At 32.6% G+C, this 23,390-nt stretch overlaps 1 protein-coding gene across 1 annotated transcript in view; it reads left to right on the top strand.

The window, feature by feature from the left end:
* The first annotated feature begins 1,598 nt into the window (after positions 1 to 1,598).
* Positions 1,599 to 23,390, top strand: part of LOC107856960 (probable inositol transporter 2) — a 76,359-nt gene continuing 54,567 nt past the window's right edge. The window contains 2 exon segments of the mRNA XM_047395436.1: positions 1,599 to 2,076; positions 2,809 to 2,850. Of these exon segments, the coding sequence (XP_047251392.1) occupies positions 1,941 to 2,076; positions 2,809 to 2,850 (178 nt within the window). The 5' untranslated portion in view covers positions 1,599 to 1,940.

The raw sequence follows: 23,390 nt of genomic DNA, 5'->3' as shown, positions 1-23,390 counted from the left end.
ATTCAAATTTTTTACCCTTCATTAAAGATTTTGCTTTAGACAAAATCATCTTTTCATCTTTTTTCTCCACTTAATAAATATATGAAAAATATTTCCTTTTCAAGTTTAAATTGGATTTGTAGGTCTAATTAAGAAATTTTAAAATATTTGTTGTTTTATTTTTTTAATTATGAAACTTCAAAGTCAACAAATATGTTGACACAAGGAATCACACGTGCATCATTTGTTTTTGTTTTTGTGTTTTTTAAAACATCATGAAGTATATTTTGATTAATTAAATAAAAGGGAAGCAAAAGTCTTCGAAAAATAAAAAAGACACGATAAACGTCTAAAAAGGGACAAAAGTTAAAACTCTTATTTATATTGGTTTAGTTTATTTGGAACTCATATTATTCTAATATCGGTAAATAATTTCTGAAAAAAGTAAAAATTTATCATATGTAGATAATTTCTTTTTTGGAGGAAAAGATTTTGAACTTTTATAAATTGAAAATCCTTCTACAATAATTCAATGACATCTACAACGAACACATAAAATAAGATTTATTTATTTTTGATATTAGATCTTTTATTGTTTGATTTAAATTTTCTTTTCTTTTTTGCATTAAGATATATATTTTTATATATTTGATTTATTGTTAGGTGAATTAATTTTGTCGGTAGTTTGATGATGAATTATGATGATAATATAGAGAGTTGATGATCTAAATTTTGAAGGCTGATTGATTTTAGAGGTCTTCTTTTGGTTCATCAAGAAGAGGGATTGAAGTGACATGAAATCTGTCAGTCAAATTTCATACTTCTACGATGGAACTAAGTCAAATTGAATAACTTTATGGATTATCAAGCACTAATCATCGGTACCAACAATAATTTAAGAAATTGCCAATGTATTCACCTACTTTACTTATATTTTAGATGTTTACAAATACTACATAACTAATTAAATAAGTTCTCCATATTTACATGTTTAAAAGATGTTGAATTTAATTCTTATATTATTTTTACTATTTAAATAAATAGAGTATTTAGTGTAATATTTGAACTCATTAAAGTGAGGTACATGCACAAGACGCGTACACCTTAACTAGTTTTTTTATATGTATGTGTGTGTATATAGAGAGAGAAAGATTAATTTTAAAATATAATAATTATAGTACTAACAAATCTTTAAAATTCAGAATTAACAACCTTAAAAGAGTTGAATTCACTAAATTTAATTAGGCAAACAACATAAATTCTCGTTGATATATAATTAGCTTTCAATACATTCAATAAAAATATTTTTTTATCTTTGTAAAGATACATAATTAGCTTTTGATATATTTTTTTTTCAATTTTGTGTTTGTCGAGGTGCATAAAACATTCAACAAAAATATATTTTTTCATTATAAAGATATATAAAATGCTCTCGATATTTTATTTTTTTTGGGTCTGTCGAGATACATAATTAGCTTCCGATATATCTAACGAAAATATATAATTAATTGAAATTTTTAAAATTATTTTGTAAGAGTAAAAATTTGTGTAAATATAATAAGTTAAGGTGTATATTTATATTATTTTTCCAATTTAATTTCTAAATGGGCCTTTATCATTCCCTCTTCTCCCCTCCCCAGTTTTTGCTGAAGAAAACATAGCAATCGTACATCTTTTTTCTTCTTTCTTCTTTCTTCTTTCTTCTTTCTTGCTTTTCTTATTTATTACGTAATTTTCTTATCCTCTATTTTAGTTTGCACGTTTTCTTGTCCTCTATAAATCTATATAGTCTTAGTCAATTTTCTTCTTATGTTATCTCTTTCCTTTTCTTCTTACACATAGTTCCATGTTCGAAAAAGCCACTCACCTAATACCTTGTTAGTTTCTCCTCTTCTTCTTATAACTATTAGTGTCTTTGTTTTTACTTGTTTGTGTTTGAAGTGAAATTAATTTAACTGGAGATGGAAGGAGGAGGAGGTCATGGAACAGATGCAACAGCTTTCAAAGAATGTTTAACTCTTTTATGGAAGAATCCTTATGTTCTTCAACTTGCTTTCTCTTCCAGAATTGGTGGCCTTCTCTTTGGCTATGATACAGGTTTCCCCTCACCCTGCCGCTCCATATTGCTCTTTCTATTTTAATTAATTTATCTGATTTTAACTTGATAAAAGTTTAAAAAGGTAATTTTTTTTTTGAAACTTATGATTGCAAACTAAAAAGAGACAGCACACATTAAAATATTTTTTAATTTTATATTTTTAAAAATGTTATGTGGAAACGTAAAATATAGAATTGTCAAAAAGCTAGGAAAGAAATATTATTTTTTAAATTAAAAAAAATCAACAAATAAATTGAAACAGTGAGGAACAAATAAAACTAACTTATACACAATAGTAGTGATGAATCAGGATTTTATATAAGTTAATTTAAAATATAAGAAAATAAATCCATCACAAGGTAGTCTAGAAAATTCAGCATATAGCATATGTATATATATAAAAATTAATTTTGGATGAAGAAGGTTGTCAATTAACTTATTTTGGAGAAGAATTGCTCTGCCACCACAATAACAACACAAAAGAGTTCTACACTATCAACGTGCTTGAATTTGTTAGAAGAAAGTTATTTGTGCTTTGTTTTAGGTTACTGTTAAAACTACACTTTCGAATAATTATACCTTGCCATAAGTTTATCCTGACATATCAACGTATAAAACTAAAACTCTTTCTAGCAATATTACTAGGCTAATTTTTTTTCCAAAAATTTTCTTCCCTTTATCTAAAGAAATCTTAATTAGAGTGTCTCTTGTTGTTTTGGAGAGTACAAGAGTGATATCAGGAGCTCTTTTATACATTAGAGATGACTTCAAGGATACCTTGATTTTCCCATTTTCCATAAAAAAACCTACTAATGCAGACTTTTAATTTATCCTTGATAATATGAAAGCTAAATTAGCAGAATGGAAAACCAAATTACTAAACCAAGTTGGGAAAACCACTCTTGCCAGAACCTCTCTCAACAGTGTCCCTAACCATGTGATGCAATACATTTTCCTACCCCAAAGAATCCATAAACAAATTGATAAAGTCCCTTGGAGCATTGTCACCTCCCTTAAACACAAAGGGGGTTTAGGAATCCAAGGAGTTGAGGACAAGAATACCATTGTCCATGCAGCTCTTGCTTGGAGACTCACCAGCAGCCCTCACTCTCTCTGGGCCAAGCTCCTGACCAACAAATATATTTCCAATACCCTTAGCAGCAGACAATCAGTGTCTAGAACTTGGAAGTGTATCACCACTGGCCAACAAATTTGTAGGAAGGTTTCCCTTTAGATAATCCATAAGGGTGGCAGAATCAGGGTGTGGAATGATAGATGGCTCTCTAACACCCCAGCCCTTGACATTATCATCCATGGATCCATGCCTAAGAACTTCCAAAACACCCTTGTCTCTGATCTTTGGAGGAATAGTATTTGGGACTTCACCACTCTTCCTTTTGAGCTCCTAGACTCCATTATCTATTGCATAAATAATAAACCGTTTTCCTCCCTCAAAAGTAAAACTGACTATCCCATCTGGGAGATCAATGGAAATGGCGGTTTTCAGCAATAAGAGTGCCTATAATCTCATTACCTCCACTAATCATCATACCCCTCCCACAAAAAATGCTTCAGTTGGAGCTGGACACAGAAGATCCCCAACAAAATCAAACATTTCCTCTGGATGCTCAACCATGATAGACTCCCCTGTAACTTTACTATGAGCAAGATGAAAGTCCCCACCCAGCCTTATTTCTTTAACTGTGCCACTCAACTAGAGGACCTCACTCACATTTTCTGGCAATGCCAGCAAAACACCAGCCTATGAAATGACCTCTTTAACCACTTAAATCTCCATAGACCTAACAATCTCCATCCTCACAACCAAAACTTTCTAGAGATCATCTGGAATTGGGCTGCAGGAATACAGGTTGACAACTACATCAGCCTTGCTACCCTCCTGCTTTTCTGTCTCTGGGAAATTTGGATCTGCAGGAATGAGAACCTCTTTAACCACTCTAACATCAAACTCCTCTTTTCCAAAGCTTATGTTGAGCCATTAGAGTATTACCACCTTAATAATACAACTACCAACTCCCAAACCCACCAAATCTCCCTTATGGTCAAATGGACTCCCCCCACTTCGGGGACTTTCAAGCTCAACACCGATGGGTCTTGCCTGGGATACCCAGAAGTTGGAGGAATTGGGGGGGTCATTAGAAACAACAAGGGTGACTGGATCATGGGCTTTTCTAAAGGACACCGCACAACCACTAATAATAGAATGGAACTTCTAGCTCTACTAGAAGGACTTAAACTGATGGAAAGCCAGAACCTCACACCCATAGAAATCAATATTGATTCCAAACAAGTTATTCATATACTAAAAAATGGAAACTTACACTACGATCCTACTCTTCATGAATGCAGGTTAGCGTTGAGAAGACTGGGGCATCCACTAGTGGTCCATTGCTTTAGGGAGCAAAACCAAGTTGCTGATAGTCTGGCTAAAGAAAGAGCAAAAAGAAATTTTTTTGAAAGCATCCAGATTTTTGCAGTTCCTCATGTGTATGCATTAGATAGCGTTTGGGCAGACATATTAGGAACTCAATTTACCAGAAAAACTAACTCTGGACTGACCAGTCATGATGCTTATTATGTGGAGCCAGACTAGGATGTTGCTACTGGGTTGTATTAACTCTCTTATGTAGCTATAATATATTCCTATTACCAAAAAAAAAAAAAAAAGATAGAAAAACCGTCTTACAGGTTTGCACGCCACAATTATCCTTATTCTATACTTTTTCTTTCTTTCTTTTTTGCATCATCCTTCAACATTTCACACTGTTTATTAATTATATGTGCAAATACTTTTTAAAAATTATATATTTACATTCAAAAATGTTTCGTCTCAATTTAAGTAATACATTTTTTAAAAAAAATTGCCTATAAAAACAACATTTTTTATATTAAAAATAATTTAACTTTAAAGTCTTATTTTTACCCTTATGTGAAAATGATGTTTATTACTTCAGACAAACTTTTAAATCAGTGCAAAAGTGCACCTAAATAATTGGGCAGTAACATCATTTTAATAGACTCAAAAAATGAAACACAAAATCAGTCCAATCTCCACAGTAAAGTTATAATCAGACCCTCACATAGTTTAGGAGATTATAGATTCTCACATAATTTAGCTATGTAAATACTATCAAAATAATAAGATTGGATCAAGAATATGGAAAGGGGTTAAAAATGTCCTTAACGTATTAGAAATGGTTTAAAAATATCCTTCTTTCACTATTGCCCTTCATCTGCATATTTGGATCCAAAATGTCCTTCGTTAAATTTAAGTCTAAACTTACTCCTTCATTAATTGATGTGACAAAAATAAATTTTTTGATTAAATATGTGATATTATTTTTATTGATTCGCATGTAATAAACTCAAATTCATTCACAATCATATCCATTAATCCAACTCAATTAAAATATCCATACACTTCTTCAACACCAGTTGTTCCACCTTTAGAGTTCCTAATTACCTAGAAAATGTCAGTAAAGGAAGATAAAATCTACATAAGCAGATATACAAATTAATCCAAGATAAAATCAATTTCTAATAGAAAATGAATCTGCTATAAATGTAAGAGAAATCTTATGTATTTCTTAATTAGTTTGTCTTTAGAGCATCTAGTCACTGCAACGCCAATTTCACAAGACATCAAACACAATGCACTGTCCACAATTCGACCGCAATTAACTTAATGATAATTCATGGACGAATACTAGTGCAAGAATTCAGGACAATTACACGGAGAATAGTTTCTTAATAATCCGTGACGAAGAAAATAGGAACTTGTTGCATCCCTTGAAGATTTACTAACTTTTTTTGATCAAGAACCAGGAGCATCATCCCCTTGTCCTACCTTAATTTTCAAGAACAAAAATAAAATAAAATCGAATTTATGTTCAATTGGATAAGTAGAACAACTATTTTTTTTTTCCGTTATGAGCAAGTTCTTTTACATAAAGACTTAAAACTGGCATCTAACTAAAAACTTAACAGTAAAAGAATAAATTAATACATTATGAAGATTAAGAGAAAGTTGCATGAACGGTAAACACCCTTCACTTTCAATCGAGTGATTGTGAGTTTGAGTTACAAAAGGAGCAAAAGGGGTGTGAGCTCCTAAAAGCGGAACAAATAATGCTGAAGAAGTGTCTGGTCTTTCATTTGGATTTAAGTTAATTGATAGGACTGTAAATGAATTTAGGATACATGTGAATTAATAAAAATAATGTCATATATTTAATTTAAAAAATATTATTTATATCACATCAATTTTTGTTAAAAGGAGCGGTAATTTTAGATTTAAATTTAATTTTAAAGATATATTTTATTCAAATAAGTGGATGAAGAGGTATTTTTGATCCAATAGATAAGTAAAGGATATTATTAAATTATTTTTAACACATTAAGATAGATTCTTTTCCAATAAAAATTCTTGCATAATTTAAGTTTGTAAGTGATAATTTCATCATATTTGAGGATTTTTATGGCTTATCCTTCATTTCCAGAGCTTCAAAAGTTTTTATTTCCCTTTTCTCTTTGGAATATTGGATAACTACATGACTCAATAAATATAGATTCTTAGGGGTCGTTTGGTTGGAAAATAATTATTCCGAAATAATTAATTTCAAAATTAGTTATTCTGGAATTATCTGAAATAACTTATCCCACCATGCATATGAAATATGATGTAAATGATGGGATAAGTTATCTCGGAATTGACTAATCCCTCCAACCAAATATGGGATAAAATGAAGAATTATTTTATCCCAAGATTACTTATTCCTTATACCTCACATCAAACAATCCCTTAATTATCTTATTTAGCCTACATTTTAATTAATTATAATACATAAGAAAAAAAAAGAATAGAGAAAGTAGAGACAGGGAGAAAATACATGAGAGAAAACTATAAATTGTAATTAGGGATAATTAATTAATTATAATACATAGTCCTCTCTTACCTATTAATTATCCCTAGTTACAATTCATATCTTTCTCTCATGTATTTTCTCTCTTTCTCTATTTTCCATACTCTTTTTTTTTTCCTTTTTCTTGTTTTACCATTTTTCTTTCTTTTTTTCTCCTTCCTTTTCTCTCATTTTCCCTCCACCTTTTTATTTCTTTTTATTTTTTCTCTTTCTTTACATTTGTGCAAATTAGCAAGTATAAATGCGAATTATAAAATACAAATGCAAACTATAACATATAAATATAAATGTGAACTATAAAATACAAATACAAATGCAAACTATAACATACAAATACAAGTGCAACCTGTAAAATACAAATATAAATGCGGACTTTAACATACAAATACAAGTGCGAGCTATCATTTGTATTTTTTAATTATTGAAAAGAAACGATTGATTTTCTTTCTACGAATATTTGTTTGTATTTATTGATACGAATTATATTTATTGATACAAATAAATACAATTTAAATTTTTATACAAATACAATATACAAATACATATTGTATTTGTATTTATAAAATCATTTATTTCATTTGTTTGTAATTGTATTTGTATCAAGTGATATTTATTTATTTATTTACAAATATTAATAATAATTTTGACATACAAATACAAAATGATACATTTGTATCAAATAATACATTACATATTTATATATTTTAGAATCAAGAAAATACAATTAATGCATTTACTTGTTTGTATATAAATACAAATGATAAATTATACATAGTCATGGCTAAATACAATATGTAATCAACTTACAAATACAAATACAAAATAATTCTTTAAAAATAAAAAGGCATCGACAAAAATAGAATACAAATACAAATATAATTTAAATATAATCTAAATAGACAAACATAATAAAATCACAATACAAATATAATTTAATATAATATGCAATCAATTATAAAATACAAATATAAAATAAATCTTTAAAATACAAGTGCGAATTATATAAATGATGGTGCAAACTAACAAACACAAATACAAGTGCTAACTAATAAAATAAAAATACAAATATGAGCTATAAAATAAAAATACAAGCGCGAACTTTAAAATACAAATACAGTTGTATCAATGAATATAAAAATATAAATGACGTTGTGACTACAAATATGATAAATAATTATAGTATTTTTGTTATTATTCATGAATTGTACTCGAATAGTCATATTTTTTAAAAATACAAAAAATATAAAATAGAACAAAAAATAATTTAAAAAATAAGTAAAAAAAGAAATAAAACAATCAAAGAAGAAAGAGAAATAGAAATTAAAGATAGAAGAGGAAAAAATAAAAAGAAACAAATGAAAAAAAATAAAAATAGAAAAAAATAGAAAAAAAAGAAGAAGAAGAAAACGAGAAAAATATGAAAAAGAAAAAAATATAAAAATTTTAAAAAAAATAATAGTATTTTTAACAAGATCAAATATATAGTATATTTATATTTTTTTTTTATAAATATAGATTGTTGAGTAAAAATTAATATAAAGATTGTAAATTAAATATGATGGCTATAAATAATAAATGTATAAAGTATGACTATGAAAGGTCCATTTGTGCCCTTTTTAAAATTTTCCTTTCTTAAATTGCTCAAATAAAATAGTCATTTTTATTTCCTGCTCTAATTTAATTTGTTTCATTTGGCTTTTTAACCCTGCAAAATACCTATGTGTCACCTCTCACATGCATCAAGTGGTGTGTGGGACCTTTTTTTCTGTTCACGGTCTATTCCCTATGCCATTCTTTCATTGTCTTCACTTATCTTTATTGGAACAAATATCAACGAATCATCATGTGGACACCTAACTTTTTTACTTTCTCATTGAATATTTAAGTGAGTTTAAATTGTACGCAGTCCGTGTAAATAATTTCTTAAACCATCAGGTTATGAAAAAAAGAGATTAACTAACATGCATCGATAGTATATGCTTATCTTATACTATTAGATAATTTTAATATTTAAAATAGATAAATTTTTTAATTATTTATCTTTTATTATTTTATTATAGATAAAAAAATTAATGTTAAAAGATAACCTGAATTTTAAATTAATTCTACCAGAATTTATTTTATGACCTATCTTATCAAAATTTTTGAAGAATGTACGACTTTTATCACCTTCTTTTTTAATTTTACTTTATCTTTGCTTCTTCAACATCATCAAATTTGTTGATGTAATTTGAGTCGATTAACAACCCAATTCTATAAATATCTGAATAACTTTTTACTCATTAAATTTTTTCATGTCAAACTTTAGAGATGTATTAACTTGAGTCAATTTACAAAGTGATATATATTAACATATTAAATTTTATATTAAGAGCTTATTTAGTTGGGAATAAGTTATTTTAAAATTTTATCTCAATCAAACATGAGATAAATTCATTTTTGAAATTAGTTATTCATTATCTTTCGTATCAAATGAATCCTCAAAAATACTTAAAACTTATTAAATTCTCCATTGAATAAATGCTTCTGATTAAAATATAAAAATTGATTTTTTTTCTCATTGGTTCATGGAACTATGAACAAAGTCTAGGAGATAGTGGGAAGGGGCATATAATTAAAAAGGAAGATTGAGATTCACATATAAAAATAGGAGGAGATTACGGAAATGATCATTTCAAAATTAAAATAAAAATAAAAAGAAAAGAATTGTTACAGGTAATAGCAAGTTAAATAACCTGGTCGTATGAAATAAGCACACACTGTCAGTGTATATTGTTATTCTTATTCCAAAAATATATATAGATAACTCTCCTTGAAATATAAAATCTAAAATTTTAAATTATACATCATCAGTGATTATAATTGCTTATACCATAATATATGCAAGTAAACTTCCTTAAAATATGAAGTTTGAAACTTTAAATTAATTCCTGTTTGATAGTGAAAATCAAGTAAATTTTACTTTGTATGAAATTTTCAAAATTGAAGTTGGAGTTGGAATGACGTTTGGTCATAGTTTTTGTATTAAAAAAATAAAATTTAAATGTATTTTTTAGAAAAAATATAAATATAATTTAAATGAGATTATTTGTTTATGTATTTTTGATTTATCCACTAGGTCAGTTTGGTTGGTTCTTTGCATCTAGTTTTGGTGAAAAGGATGAAAATAGTGAAAACAAGTATTGAATTGTTTTATAAATTTCGAATATAACGTCAAGTGTATTTGTTATTTTTATGACCAAATAAAGATTTTTGAATAAAGTGAAATAATTTTTTGAAATCAAGTGAAAACATTCCATGGCCAAACGCCTAGTAAATATGTTTGGTTCAGTGGCGAATTTAGCCGAAAAGAATGGGCAAGTGAACTCATGATCTCTTTATAAAACTAGATATTTTATGTAAATAATAAAATCATATCATATTCTTACAAGTTACACCCATGCTAAAAGAAGATTAAATGGTGCATTTAGTTGATTGTTAAATTATTTACCTTTGAGAACTAAGAACGAATTCCCACTTAATACATTTTTTTTTTTTTTTTCAAAAGGTGCACCATGCTGAAGAAATTCTAAATTCTGCTATGATACTGAAAACGAAACATCAATTTAGATTGAGTGTGTATATCACTTAAATTCTATTTAAGTTAATTTGACTTAGGCAAAGCCACACCCTCCACCCCCACAAATTTAGCCTGGTGGTTCTATATTTTGTTCACATGACTGACTTAGGGAAAAGCATATCCAGATTAGATATCAATTCATTGCGGTTAAGTGAAAAAAAGTTGAGCTAAATTAAATTAATAGGACAAAAACATAACTAGAAGACACTTGTTATATTATATATTTACTAGTATAGGTATTCGTGTGACGCGCGAAATGATTTTGAAAAAATATTTATTAGAAAATATTATCTAGTTTACATTGAAATAATAAAATTACTAATTTTTATTGATTACACTGATACATTTTAAATTGACCTTGCAATATTAAAAATATGTGTTAATAATGAAATTAATACTTAATAACTAATCACAATTACAATTAATTTAGATGTTTTGATATGAATAAAATAATAGTATTTCTTTAATCATATTTCATTTGTTGAATTTTAAAATAATAAAATAGTAAATATTAAATAACTATTAATATTAATGTGGAACTTTTACCTTTGTATTTTTAATTAACTAATACATATAATTACATTTCTTACCTTTCATTTCAAATTTCAATATTTTTATCTATCAATTCAACTTCACAACTAACTATACTCTTTTTAAAAAGTTTAATCGGTCAATTGCATTTCAAACACTAAAAATACTTATTTGTATCAATTACGAAACTTTTAATTTCAAATTTTAAATTTCATTTAGTTTCAATACAAAAATTAAGAGCATAAAATTTATATTTTATTTTAAATTTCCAGATATTGTTCTATTGCTTATTATTTTTACAATATTTGATTTTACGATTAATATCTTTAAGTATTTTATTTATATTTCTTATTGTATTTTCTAAATTAATTTAATCAAGATCTCTCAAATCACTTTCGAAATCACCACCCCACCAAATACTACATCCATCTTCTAGCCTTACGCCACCTTCCAAGTTTTTTTTTTTTTTTTAACTTTATAATATTTTTTGTAAAATATTTTTCTCACCCCATCCACCTCCTATCCCTAAATCGCCCTCCACCAACAAAAAAAAAATTATATTATCTTTTCTTCAAAATAATTTTTTTTTTATCGCACCCACTCTACCCCCAATACCCATTCGATCCCCTACGTAACCCAAATTTTTTAATTTTTTTTTTGAAAATCTTTTGTTCTTAAAAAAAATGTTTCCATCCTTCTATCCTGCCCCCCCCCCCCCCCCCCCCCCCCCCCCCCCCTAAAAGAAGACTTTTTTTTACCTTTTAAAATTTTTTTTCCTACTCCGCAACTCTAACCCAATACCCATTCGATCCCGTACCTAACCCAAAAGAAAATAATTTCTTATTTTTGAAAATATTTTAAAAAAAAATCTTTCCATCCTTCTGTCCTGACCCACTCCCCTAAAAGAAAATTTTTTTTTGTACATTTTAATTTTTTTTTCTATTCCGCAACTCTAACCCCCATCTGCACCACCACTTTGCCTACCTACCCATCCAACTCACCCTTTATCCTGCCCCAACCACTATAATTGTAACGACTTAAAAATTTGATGAAATATGTGAAATTTGTGATTTTATGTGATTTGACTATTTTATCCATTTTCGTAGTTGTATTATGATATTTTTAGAATGTTGGAGTGATTGGCATGATTTTCGATGCATTTTGGTATCATTTATGCAATATTGTGTTTTTTTATGGCTTCAAAAGCCCTTATTTTGGACTTAAGTGAATATCTTTTGATCCGTCTGACGGATGGCCAAACGGACCATGCCAGCAGCTCCAGAATATCAATTTTAGGCTAGGTAGACCTTTGATTCGGGTCCCGGTGCACCAGAGGTTATTTTGACCTATTGGTCGGAAAGTTGGAAAATTAAAAATATGAATGTGGACCCACATTTGATCGAAACTATCTCGGATGGAAAATCTGACTTTGCCAGCAGATCCTGAATGTCGATTTTAGGGTGTTAGGATATTTGGTATGATTTTACGATTTTTAAATCTCATTTCGACCCTCGCTTTGAAAAATTATAACTTCAAATTTCGAGAGTCAACTTTATGAAAACGATATTTTTTTAGAAAATCTGATATCGCCACCGCGTCCAAAACGTCGAATTTAGTATAGTTGCATAGTTCATTTGCATGTATCGGACTCCGAACGAATCCTGGACACCCCGTTGAAGTCCTAATTGAGTTTAAAAAAAAAACAACTTTTTTTACAGCAATGCAGAAAAATCTGCACTATCAATACCTCTTTTGGACCTATTTTGCTCATTTTTTATTTTACCTCTTGAAAGTTAAACCTAAAATAGTGTGGGAGCTTAAAAGTAAAGTTTGTGAGAGTTTAGGAAGCTAGATTAACATCTTTTTCTTGATTTTATTATGGATTTAAGGTAAGAATTCACCCCTTTTCTTAGTAATTTCTTAATAAATCCCCCCCTCCCCCTTCCCCAATCTTAGGGCATGATTTTAAATTAAAATTTCACCTCTTTCACTTGAATAATATTTTTATCTTATAATTACTAGTTTTTCATCAATTTAACCTTCAAAACAATTCTGATTCTTGATTTTAACACTGGATTTTAAAGATTTTACCCGGTAAAGCTCAAAAATGGTTTTTCTTCGATTTGAACTCCATTTTTTACTCGATTTAACTTGAATTTTCAGTTGTAGGTTTCTAAAAATATGGGGAACACGTTTTTAAAGTAAAGTTCTGATTTTGCCCTTCTTTTTCGGCAATTCATTTTGGGCGTCCGTTTTGACCCCGAATCAAAAGTAGTCAATATGAGTGTCGTTGATTTTGTCTTGACGCGTAGATTTCATCTTTGATATTTTTAAAGGAGTTCAGAATTGTTCATAAAAAGTAAGGTCGTGGGTTCAAGTGTAGCGGACCGGTTTCGGCTTTTGAGGTAGGTTATAGCTTAACTCTTCAAACTGGGTTGGGTAGTAAATGATGGTACAAAATGCATGTTAAGGGTGAGAATTAATCATGAAAAATGGCTATCTATGTGTTGTGTCCATGTGGGGGCCTATGTGTGATATAATTATCGAAATTGAGATATTATGTGATATGTTTGACTGTGTGGGGTCCTATGTGATATTGATAGCCTTGAATACATGTGAATAATTATATTGTGTTGTTTAATGTGGTACTATTGGTGTATTATGATTATATTCATACTTTATGGGCAAATGTGGCATGTGAAAATTCATGGATGATATGAAAATAATGAGTGGATATTGTCTCATGTGGTTATGGAATAGTATCATTGTGGTTGGTTGTGAAAATACTCATTATGATTGGAAGTGAGCATTACATCCTCATATCATACTCATTCATGAAACATTGATACCACTGTGGCAATATCTGAGAAATACTGACAACACCTTTTTAAAACCCTCCTCGAGGGATGGGTCGGGGAGGAGATATTGTAATACCTTATAAAACCCTTTCCTAGGGATATGCCTAAAACGAGATATGAGATATGCGGATTGTATACGGGTTTACGAACCCCACATGGGTCCTACGTCAAGAAGTTTAGCTCCATAGGTGTATACGGGGATTGTGCGACGATCCTGAAGGTTGTACGACGACCTCGCGCATCATCATCATCATCATATATATATATTGCACTTACTTTATTGTGTTTATGATGTGTCATATTGCCTTATTGACTTGTAATCTATGTATTTGTTTTACCTTTCTTTACTTTTATTTGATGATCTTGTATCTACATGTTCTCTGTTATTCTATTTATATGTGACTTAATGTATACTTATATTCTATATCTTGGTGTGTTGTTGTAATATATGTGAGATATATTAGAACTGTTAGTGCAAGCGGTGTGGGCTATCGTTGTGGAATATTTTCTGATTGCAGGTGTCATGCCCTTAGTATATATTTTGTATGCTTTGTTTACTACTTTGCTTGGTCGGCCTATGATACCTACTAAGTACAAGTGGACCATACTCATGCCTACTGCGCCCTTTTGGTGCAGGTCCTAGCTCGACTGCGCCTCAGCTTGCTTGACTCAAACAATTGTTAGAGCTTCCAAGATAGCGGTTGGGCATTCATATGTCCGAGTTCACCTCTATCTTTCTATAGTAGCTATGTCTTTATTAGTCTTCGTAGATTGATATTATTCATTTGTGGTTATTTCTCTGATGCATTTGACTCTTAGATTGTATTAGTAGTTCTTACACTATTAACGCCTGGTTTTGGGCATGATTGATATTTTGGATAAGTTCTTTCCACATTGTTATGATTACTTATATGGTTCGGCTTTATTCTAGAAGCCTTACCGTGGGATATTTCTATCTTTTCTTCTTTTCGTATCAGTTTGGGTGATAGGCTTACTTGTCAAGGTACGCCGCGACAAGTATCATCTTGACCCTTATTTTTGGGTTGTGACAAATTAGTATCAGAGCAACCAGGTTTCATTGGTCTCAACGATGTAAGAACGGGATGTCTAATAGAGTCTCATGGATCGGTACATAGACGTCCGTACCTATCCTCGAGAGGCTATAGGACTTCTTTAGGAAACTTCACTTATTTTATTCTTTATCATGTGAAGTCCTTTCATACCATGTGTTCTGAGTTGTGTTTCACTCTTTCTGCGCGGATAGTGTGGCTTATACTACATATCAGTTGACAAATGCTATAAGAAATTAGTGGATATCATTTGTCAGTTGTAGGATTGTTGATGCTCCTGAGTTGTCGTGGGATCAGTTTGTTAATGCTTTTCTACAGGGATTTGTGCCTTCAGTTTGGGAAGATCGTATGTGGGACGAGTTTGATCATTTGGAGCAGGGCTCCATGACAGTTGCTGAGTATGAGGCACGCTTTCATGCCATGTCCATTTATTCCTAAGATAGCATTTCTACTGATTTTAAGAAGGTTTGGAAGTTCGTGAAGAGTTTGAATATTTTTTATTCAGTTGGCTACATCTCAGATGGTTGTGTTTGGGGCTTTTTTTTAGAGTATTGTGGATCATGCTAAGATGACAGAGGGTATTCTTAGCGCATCTCAGGGAGGCGCCAAGAGGGTGCGTCATTTTGGTGAGTTCAAGAGTCAGACTTATCGAGGTAGAGATTTTAGATATTCTCGTGGATACCATGGTAAACCAGTGTAGGTGATTTCATAGAGTTCAGCTGGTGGATCTTCTAGTTCAGCAGTTCGGGGTGGCCATTCTGGCTCAGTTGTACTTTCTTTTATTTAGATTGGTTGTAGAGGTTGCTATATGTGTGATGAGATTGGCCATGTGGCCAAGGACTATTCTCGCTGTGTTTTTAGAGCTATTCCTATTTCAGCTGTAAGAGGTAGGTGTTCTGCCAAAGGTGCAAGAGGTAAGGATAGTAGAGCCTGTGTTGGTGGTTGTGGGGCTACTCAGCCAGTTAGTATTCATGGATAGTTTTATGCTATACCAGCCAGACCTGAGGCAGAGGCTTCTAATGTTGTGACTACAGGTAACTTTCTCGTTTGTTTTAGACCTGCATCTGTATTATTGGATCCCGGATAGACTTTTTCCTATGTGTCTATATATTTTGCTTTGGGTTTTGATTCTATTAGTGATACTCTTGCCATGCCTATTCGTGTATCTACCCTGATAGGTGATTCTTTAGTAGTGGATCGAGAGTACCGATCTTGTGTTGTGACTTTTGTCGGGCGTGCGATGGTAGACTTACTTATTTTAGACATGGTCGATTTTGATGTTATTTTGGGTATGGATTGGTTGACTCCTTCTCATGTCTTCTTAAATTGTTATGACAGGACTGTGACTTTAGCTTCGTTGTGTATGCCAAGGATAGCTTGGAAGGGTACACTTCATTCGGGTCCTAAGAGGATTATATCCTATGTTCAGGCTCATAATTGGTTGAGAGGGGATGTTTATATTACTTGGACCATATTCATGACTCCAGTGTTATTTTGTCTCTTTTTTTAGATTCTGTCTGTGTCGTCCGTGAGTTTATAGATGTGTTCCCTACGGACTTGCCTAGTATGCCTTCGGATCGAGATTTTGGTTTTATTATTGATGTTGAGTCGGGCACCAAGCCCATTTTTATTCCTCCTTATAGGATGGCCCCAACAGAGCTGAAGGAACTGAAGTATCAGTTGCAGGAGTCATTGGATAAGAGATTTATTCAACCTAGTATTTCATCTTGGGGTGTACCTGTCTTGTTTTTGAAGAGAAAGGATGGGTCTATACGGATGTGTATTGATTATTGACAGTTGAATAAGGTGATGGTTAAGAATAAGTATCCTCTTTCTCGCATCGATGATTTGTTGGATCAGCTTCAGGGTGCGGTGAGTGTTTTGGGTTGACCAATTCCCCTGCCGCATTTATAGAGTTAATGAATCGAGTATTTCAACCGTATCTTGACTCCCTTGTCATGGTATTTATAGATGATATCTTGGTTTATTCCAAGAGTGAGGTTGAACATGAGGAGCATTTATGGATTGTGCTTTAGAGATTGAGAGATGAGAAGTTGTATGCTAAGTTCTCTAAGTGCGAGTTTTGGTTGGAGTCATTTTCTTCCTTGGATCATGTGATGACTAAGGAAGGTATTATGGTTGATCCAGCTAAGGTTACAACGGTTTGTTATTGGGCTAGAACTACTTCCCCCACCGAGATTTGGAGTTTTATATGCTTGGCCGGGTATTATTAGTATTTTGTTGAGCGTTTTTCTTCCATTGCAGCTCCGTCGACCAAGTTGACTCAGAAGAAAAATTCCTTCCAGGGGTATGATGTTGTGAGGCGAGCTTTCAAAAGGTCAAGGATTTGTTGACTTCGGCTCTTATATTGGTTTTGCCCAAGGAGGGCATAGGATTTATTGTCTTTCGTGATGCTTCAGGTGTTAGGTGTTGTGTTGTGTTGATGCAGGAGGGCAAGGTAATTGTGTATGCGTCTCATCAAGAATGGAGCCTCATGAAAAGAATTATCCTACCTATGATTTGGAGTTGTGCGCAGTTGTGTTTGCCTTAAGTTGTAGAGGCACTACTTGTATGGAGTTTGTTGTGAGGTCTTATCATATATGGACAGACCAACAAACTTCCTACCTCAACATAAAACAAATCCAAAACTAGCATGGATATCATCATAGGAAAAGAGGTAGTATAGAAAAGAATCACATGCAAAGGAATTCACGGGTGAAGAATAAGTATTTAAAAAAATACACATTCTTTCCTTCAAACAACTAGACAACTTGGCATCCACAAGTTGGAATTCATGCAATTTAGGCACAAGTGTGTCAAACAAGGATGCACATTTAGAAACATTACCCCAAGGAGTCAATGACACATTTGTCCTCGGGTTTTCAAGAAGGACTACACATTCCTTATCCATAAGAGTACTCTCGTCTTTTAAAAAGATATTTCCATCTTTAGGAGGAATGTTGTCACACCATTATGGGTTAGCATATTGGCTATAGCTTCCAAGGCAAGCTATACCTTCATTTTCACCACTAGGGTCATTAGGAGTGTTTATATCATCTTCAAATAAGACAATATACCTAAAGAGAGCATGATCTATTTCACGGGCAGATTCGGAACAAATACATTCAGCACTCTCTAAAAGCTTAATATCACATTTTAAAGAGATTTCAAGTACAAGATTATCCCAAGAATAGCTCTCGGGTTCACTCCCCTTTTGTTGACCAACTTTTTCAAATACTTCACTCACTTGATTTCGCTTAATCATATCACACACATACTCAAGTGGTGGAAAATTTTCACAAATAGGTTGATCAACACCAATTACACAAGACAATATACTTTCGTTCAACATATAGGCTTCAACACTAGGTGGACATAAATCGATCTTACAAGAAGAGTGAATTTGGTCATCAATAGGATCAAATAGTTTATCCACACTCACAACATGTACATCATTAATAAAAGACAAAGAATCATTAGACTCACAAGTAAGTAATCTACTACTCACACTGAATGGGCAACTTGCCACACAATTATCATTCACATGCACAAAAGTGTAAGAGTTAGCTATTTTACCTTGAAGTTCTTGAGTCGACTCTCCTTTGCCGTGTTGTGAAGGTCCTCCATAAGCTTGGGCAGCAACTTCACTTTGGCGTTGATCTCCATTACTTGCCATGTCGGTACCTACATAAATGTCCTTATAAATAGGAGGACAAACAATGTTAGCTCGGTTTGGTGGCAATCCCTTCGCTTCGCTCCACATAACCTCTTTTTTTTCCACTCTCGGATTACCGCCTTTCACACCCTTACTTCTCTCAATATTTTTCTCTCATAAGCATTTGGATTGGAGTAAGTATTCACTTGTCTTTGCAGCTCGGGCAGCATGTATGTCATGAGGTGATTTCCCCACCGGTCTCTTACAATATTAGGCAATTTTACACATTTGAAACTCTATGTTGTGCAAACCAATCGACACCTAAGCATACATGACCATATGTCAATGGAAGAATATCACACCACACCTCCTCATGGTACTCAAATTGGGAGAATACAACTTTGACCCTCTCGGTAACCTTAAACCCGTCCAAGAAGTATGGAACGAGTAAAGGCTCGCAAAACAACCCCAATTAGTCAACCATGGATGGAATGATGTAGTTTCTATAGTACCTATTATTTAACACAACGAGGCAGCCCGGTATCCCACAAATGGTCACCTTTCCGGAGTGTACACTCCTTCTTGGATCAATATTGTAAAGCACACGAGTACCCCTCGGTTTTGGAGATGCATACCCCCTTCTTCTCGTTGAACAACCTCCACTAGAGCTAGAATAACCATTCACACTATATCGATCTTGATAAGAAGTACTACAAGGTGGAGAATATAAATCTTCACACTTCTCACGTGTATTTTCATCATAGCTCTCATAAGCTTTACGAACGAAAGGGTTATACCTAACACCAAATCTAGGTTTGGAGTGAGAAGTGTAGGACTCCTCATATGCCCCAACGTCATCATAAGATCCATCACGAGGTCCTACATCATCTCCAAAGTCACCATAAGCACTAGGAACTTTATTCACCTCATTTTCTCCCTCAAAATAGTAACTTTCAAATCTTTCCAAGTTTTGATCATGGTTATTTTCATAGCCTCCGCAATCTCCCTCAACTTTGTAGCCATAAAACCCCTCACTACAACCATAGTCTCCTATGTTGTAGTCACAATAATCCCCTTCTATCGAAGACATATTCCCTTATATCACCTTTTGAACCTACAAAATGAACAAACAAGATTATCAGTAAAGCTCCTCACCAACACTCGTATTCACTCACTTTTGTGATCCTCACAATTGGAGCGGTGAATATTGAAAGTTGCTTATACTCCGGTAGTCAATAAGATGTCAATTCTACTTGGCGGCCGGAATGGATTCTTGCTTGATCGACTCAAGAAACAAAACAAAATTTACTTACGAACTTGAAACAAAGAAGTTACTAAAAGTTAAAAATGAGAAAAGCACATAAATAACGAAGACATGAAGAAATGGATTCAATAATTAAACTACAACTGAGTAGGTGATTACTCGTTGTTAATTAATTCTAGACTCAAGACATGAAATTAACTAAACAATAAGCTAAAACTAAGAATCTAAAATTTGAGCTCAAAAATATTGCGGGAACAGTAGTAGTGATGATGTGGCAGCCACGTATTGGTTCAGTTTTATCAAGTGGTTATTCTCAAAGGTTCAAGTCTTGGTTAAAAATTAATTTAGATTGGTGAAATTTGTTTTAGGAGGGAAAATAAGTCTTGAAGCCTTTTTTTCAAGTTTCAAATTTCAAGACTTGACTTTTATAGTACTTTTCCTTAAAACATAGACCCTTGTTTCATGGGAAAGTGGTTGAAAAGTGATGTAAAGTCTTTAGTGTATAGGAAAAGTCTTTGAGTCACAAGTACTACACCTTGAAACTTGGATCTATGTCTTCCAAGAATAACACAATACACATTCTTTTTCTTCAACTTCTAAGATCAACAACCATTTTTTTTCAACAATATATGGAGATGGTGAAAAACACCAAGAACACCAAGAACACAAACTTTGGGTCTTAAAGTTCTAAGGTTCAAGTTGGACCTCCCAAACAACAACAACAACTTCCCAAGCTTAAATTCCACAACACAATCTCCACAATACACGTTCAAAACTTGAACCAATAACACATCACACGTTCAAGTATCGAACCCACAACAACAATCGGCCACATTTTGTTCACATTAACAACATCAACATTTCAAGCTCAAATCTAAGATATAGACTCAACGTGTTAGTGAGGAACAAAACTAAAACTTCGAGACAACAAAAACAAGTAAAAATATTGGCCAATACACAATAAGAACACAATTTTTGGCCAAGAACACAAAATGGACAGATTGCTATTTTTCTGAAATTTTCAGATTTCAACTTTTTTTTTTTAATAATTTTTCTTTTTGATTTTTCAACTAACAAGCCCAAGATTGATCTTGTGGGAACAAGATCAAGCCATGCTTTGATACCAAATGATACAATAATGACAACGGAAATACGAAATCATACTCCAAAATTAGTCCACTAATCTTAAGGATTCGAGGACCAAGATGAGGACCACACCCGGATTCGCTACCAACAATAAGGATACAAGATACAAGGATGTATTTCAACACCAAAACAGCTATAAAAAGTGATGAACAATATCAACAACAATAACACAAGTTTTGGATTCAATAAATGACCCAAAACAGTCCACTACACAAGATAACAACAACAAAAGTAAAGGATAGATAGTGAGACCAAGATTATTACAAGATTAAGAAATAAAGAGTGTAGTAAACTCAAAAACCCCTTATGAATGTAATAATCAAAACCACACTCTTACGGTGACTGCCAAGGGAATCAACTCACCTCAAGATCCACCGTTTCTAAGCAAAGAACAATGTTATCTTTTTCAAGCCCTATACTAGAACTACACTAAGTTGGTCTACTCTCAAGAGAGAGGATTTTTTAATATTTCATCTTTCATAAACTAAAGAGAAAAGACCTAAAATGTACTACTTATAGTATATTACAAAAGTAGACAAAAAGACCACATTACCCTTAATGACTAAGGGTGGCCTTGGTGTGTTGGAAGACAATATGAATTATCCAAAATGACCTTAAAGCTAAGTGACGAAAATTCCCTTAGTAAAGGGAACAAAAACCGTGAACCAACAAAGGTGGTCTAAAATCGAGAGTCCTTAAGCCTTCAAGGCTCCAAGCAATCTTTCATACTTGGGTTTGATCAATGGTAGGCTAAAAATGTCCCCTCCAAGTATGATCCCATGTCTTCCATGCGACCAAATCTTGATTCTTCATATAGTGACTTTGAATGATGTCGTCAAAAGCTAAGGCGGTCATTATTCTTGTATCAAGGTTGATCTTGGAGAAGGCCCATTGTTCCAGATATTCTATCCATCCAGGTGTGACTAAGAGGTATCGTGATTTGAGGCAACACTACTGGTGGAGTGGTATGAGGCGATATATAGAGGATTTTGTGGCTCGTTGCCTATGTTATCAGCAGGTGAAGGCAGAGCATATGAGGCCTGATGGATTGCTTCAGAGGTTACCCATTCCCAAGTAGAAGTGGGAATGGATCACTATAGACTTTGTGACTGGTTCACCTCGTACATCTCATGGTTTTGACAGTGCTTGGGTCATCGTGGATCGATTGACCAAGTCAGCTCATTTTATTCCGATTCGAGTCTCATTTAGTGTTGAGAGGTTAGCCCATATTTTCATTCGTGAGATTATGTATCTGTATGGTACGTCAGTGTCTATTATTTTAGATCGAGGTTTTGTGTTCACATCCCACTTTTGGAAGACTTTTTCAGGATGAGTTGGGTACCAGGTTGATCTAAGCATAACGTTTTACGCCCAGATTGATGCCAGTTAGAGCAGACTATCCAGGTTTTGGAGGATATGCTTCACGCGTGTGCGATGGATTTTGGTGGCCAGTGGGAGCAACATTTGGTTTTAGCAAAGTTTTCATATAGTAATAGCTACCATTCTAGTATTGATATAGCTCCTTTTGAGGCGTTGCATGGTAAGCGTTGTATCTTCCCAGTAGGTTGGTTTGATGTTTCTGAGGTGAGACCTCGAGGTACAGACGAGCTTCGTGAGTCTTTGGATAGGGTCTGGATCATTCAGGATATACTTAGAGCGGCTCACAGTAGGCAGAAGTGTTAGGTTGATCGTACACTTCGTGCCTTGATATTTGGTATTGGTGATAGTGTTTTCCCTTTGATTTTCACCCATGAAGGGTGTGATGAGGTTTGGGAAGAAGGGAAAGCTTAGCCCCAGGTATATTGGTCCATTTAAGATTCTTCGGACTGTTGGTGATGTGGCTTATGAGTTGGCTTTGCCCTCTGATCTATCAGCTGTTCATATAGTTTTTCATATTTCTATGCTTCATCGCTATATTCTTGATGAATCTCATGTCATTCATTGAGATTTGATTCGGTTAGATAAGTGGTTGTCCTTTGTTGAGGAACCGATTTCCATTTTGGCTAGGGATGTTAGGCAGTTGCGCTTTAGAGTTATCCCTGTGGTTAAGGTCCTGTGGCGACATCGACCTGTAGATGAAGCTACTTGGGAGTTTGAGTCTGATATGCATAGTTCTTATCCCCAGCTTTTCATTAATTCAGGCATTTCTTTGTCTTAGTTTGAGGACAAACTAGATTTTTAGTGATGGATAATGTAACAATCTAAAAATTTGATGAAATATGTAAAA

Source organism: Capsicum annuum, chromosome 8 (genome assembly GCF_002878395.1).
Source record: "Capsicum annuum cultivar UCD-10X-F1 chromosome 8, UCD10Xv1.1, whole genome shotgun sequence".
NCBI classification, from domain to species: domain Eukaryota; kingdom Viridiplantae; phylum Streptophyta; class Magnoliopsida; order Solanales; family Solanaceae; genus Capsicum; species Capsicum annuum.
This window is presented reverse-complemented; position numbering and strand designations above follow the sequence as displayed.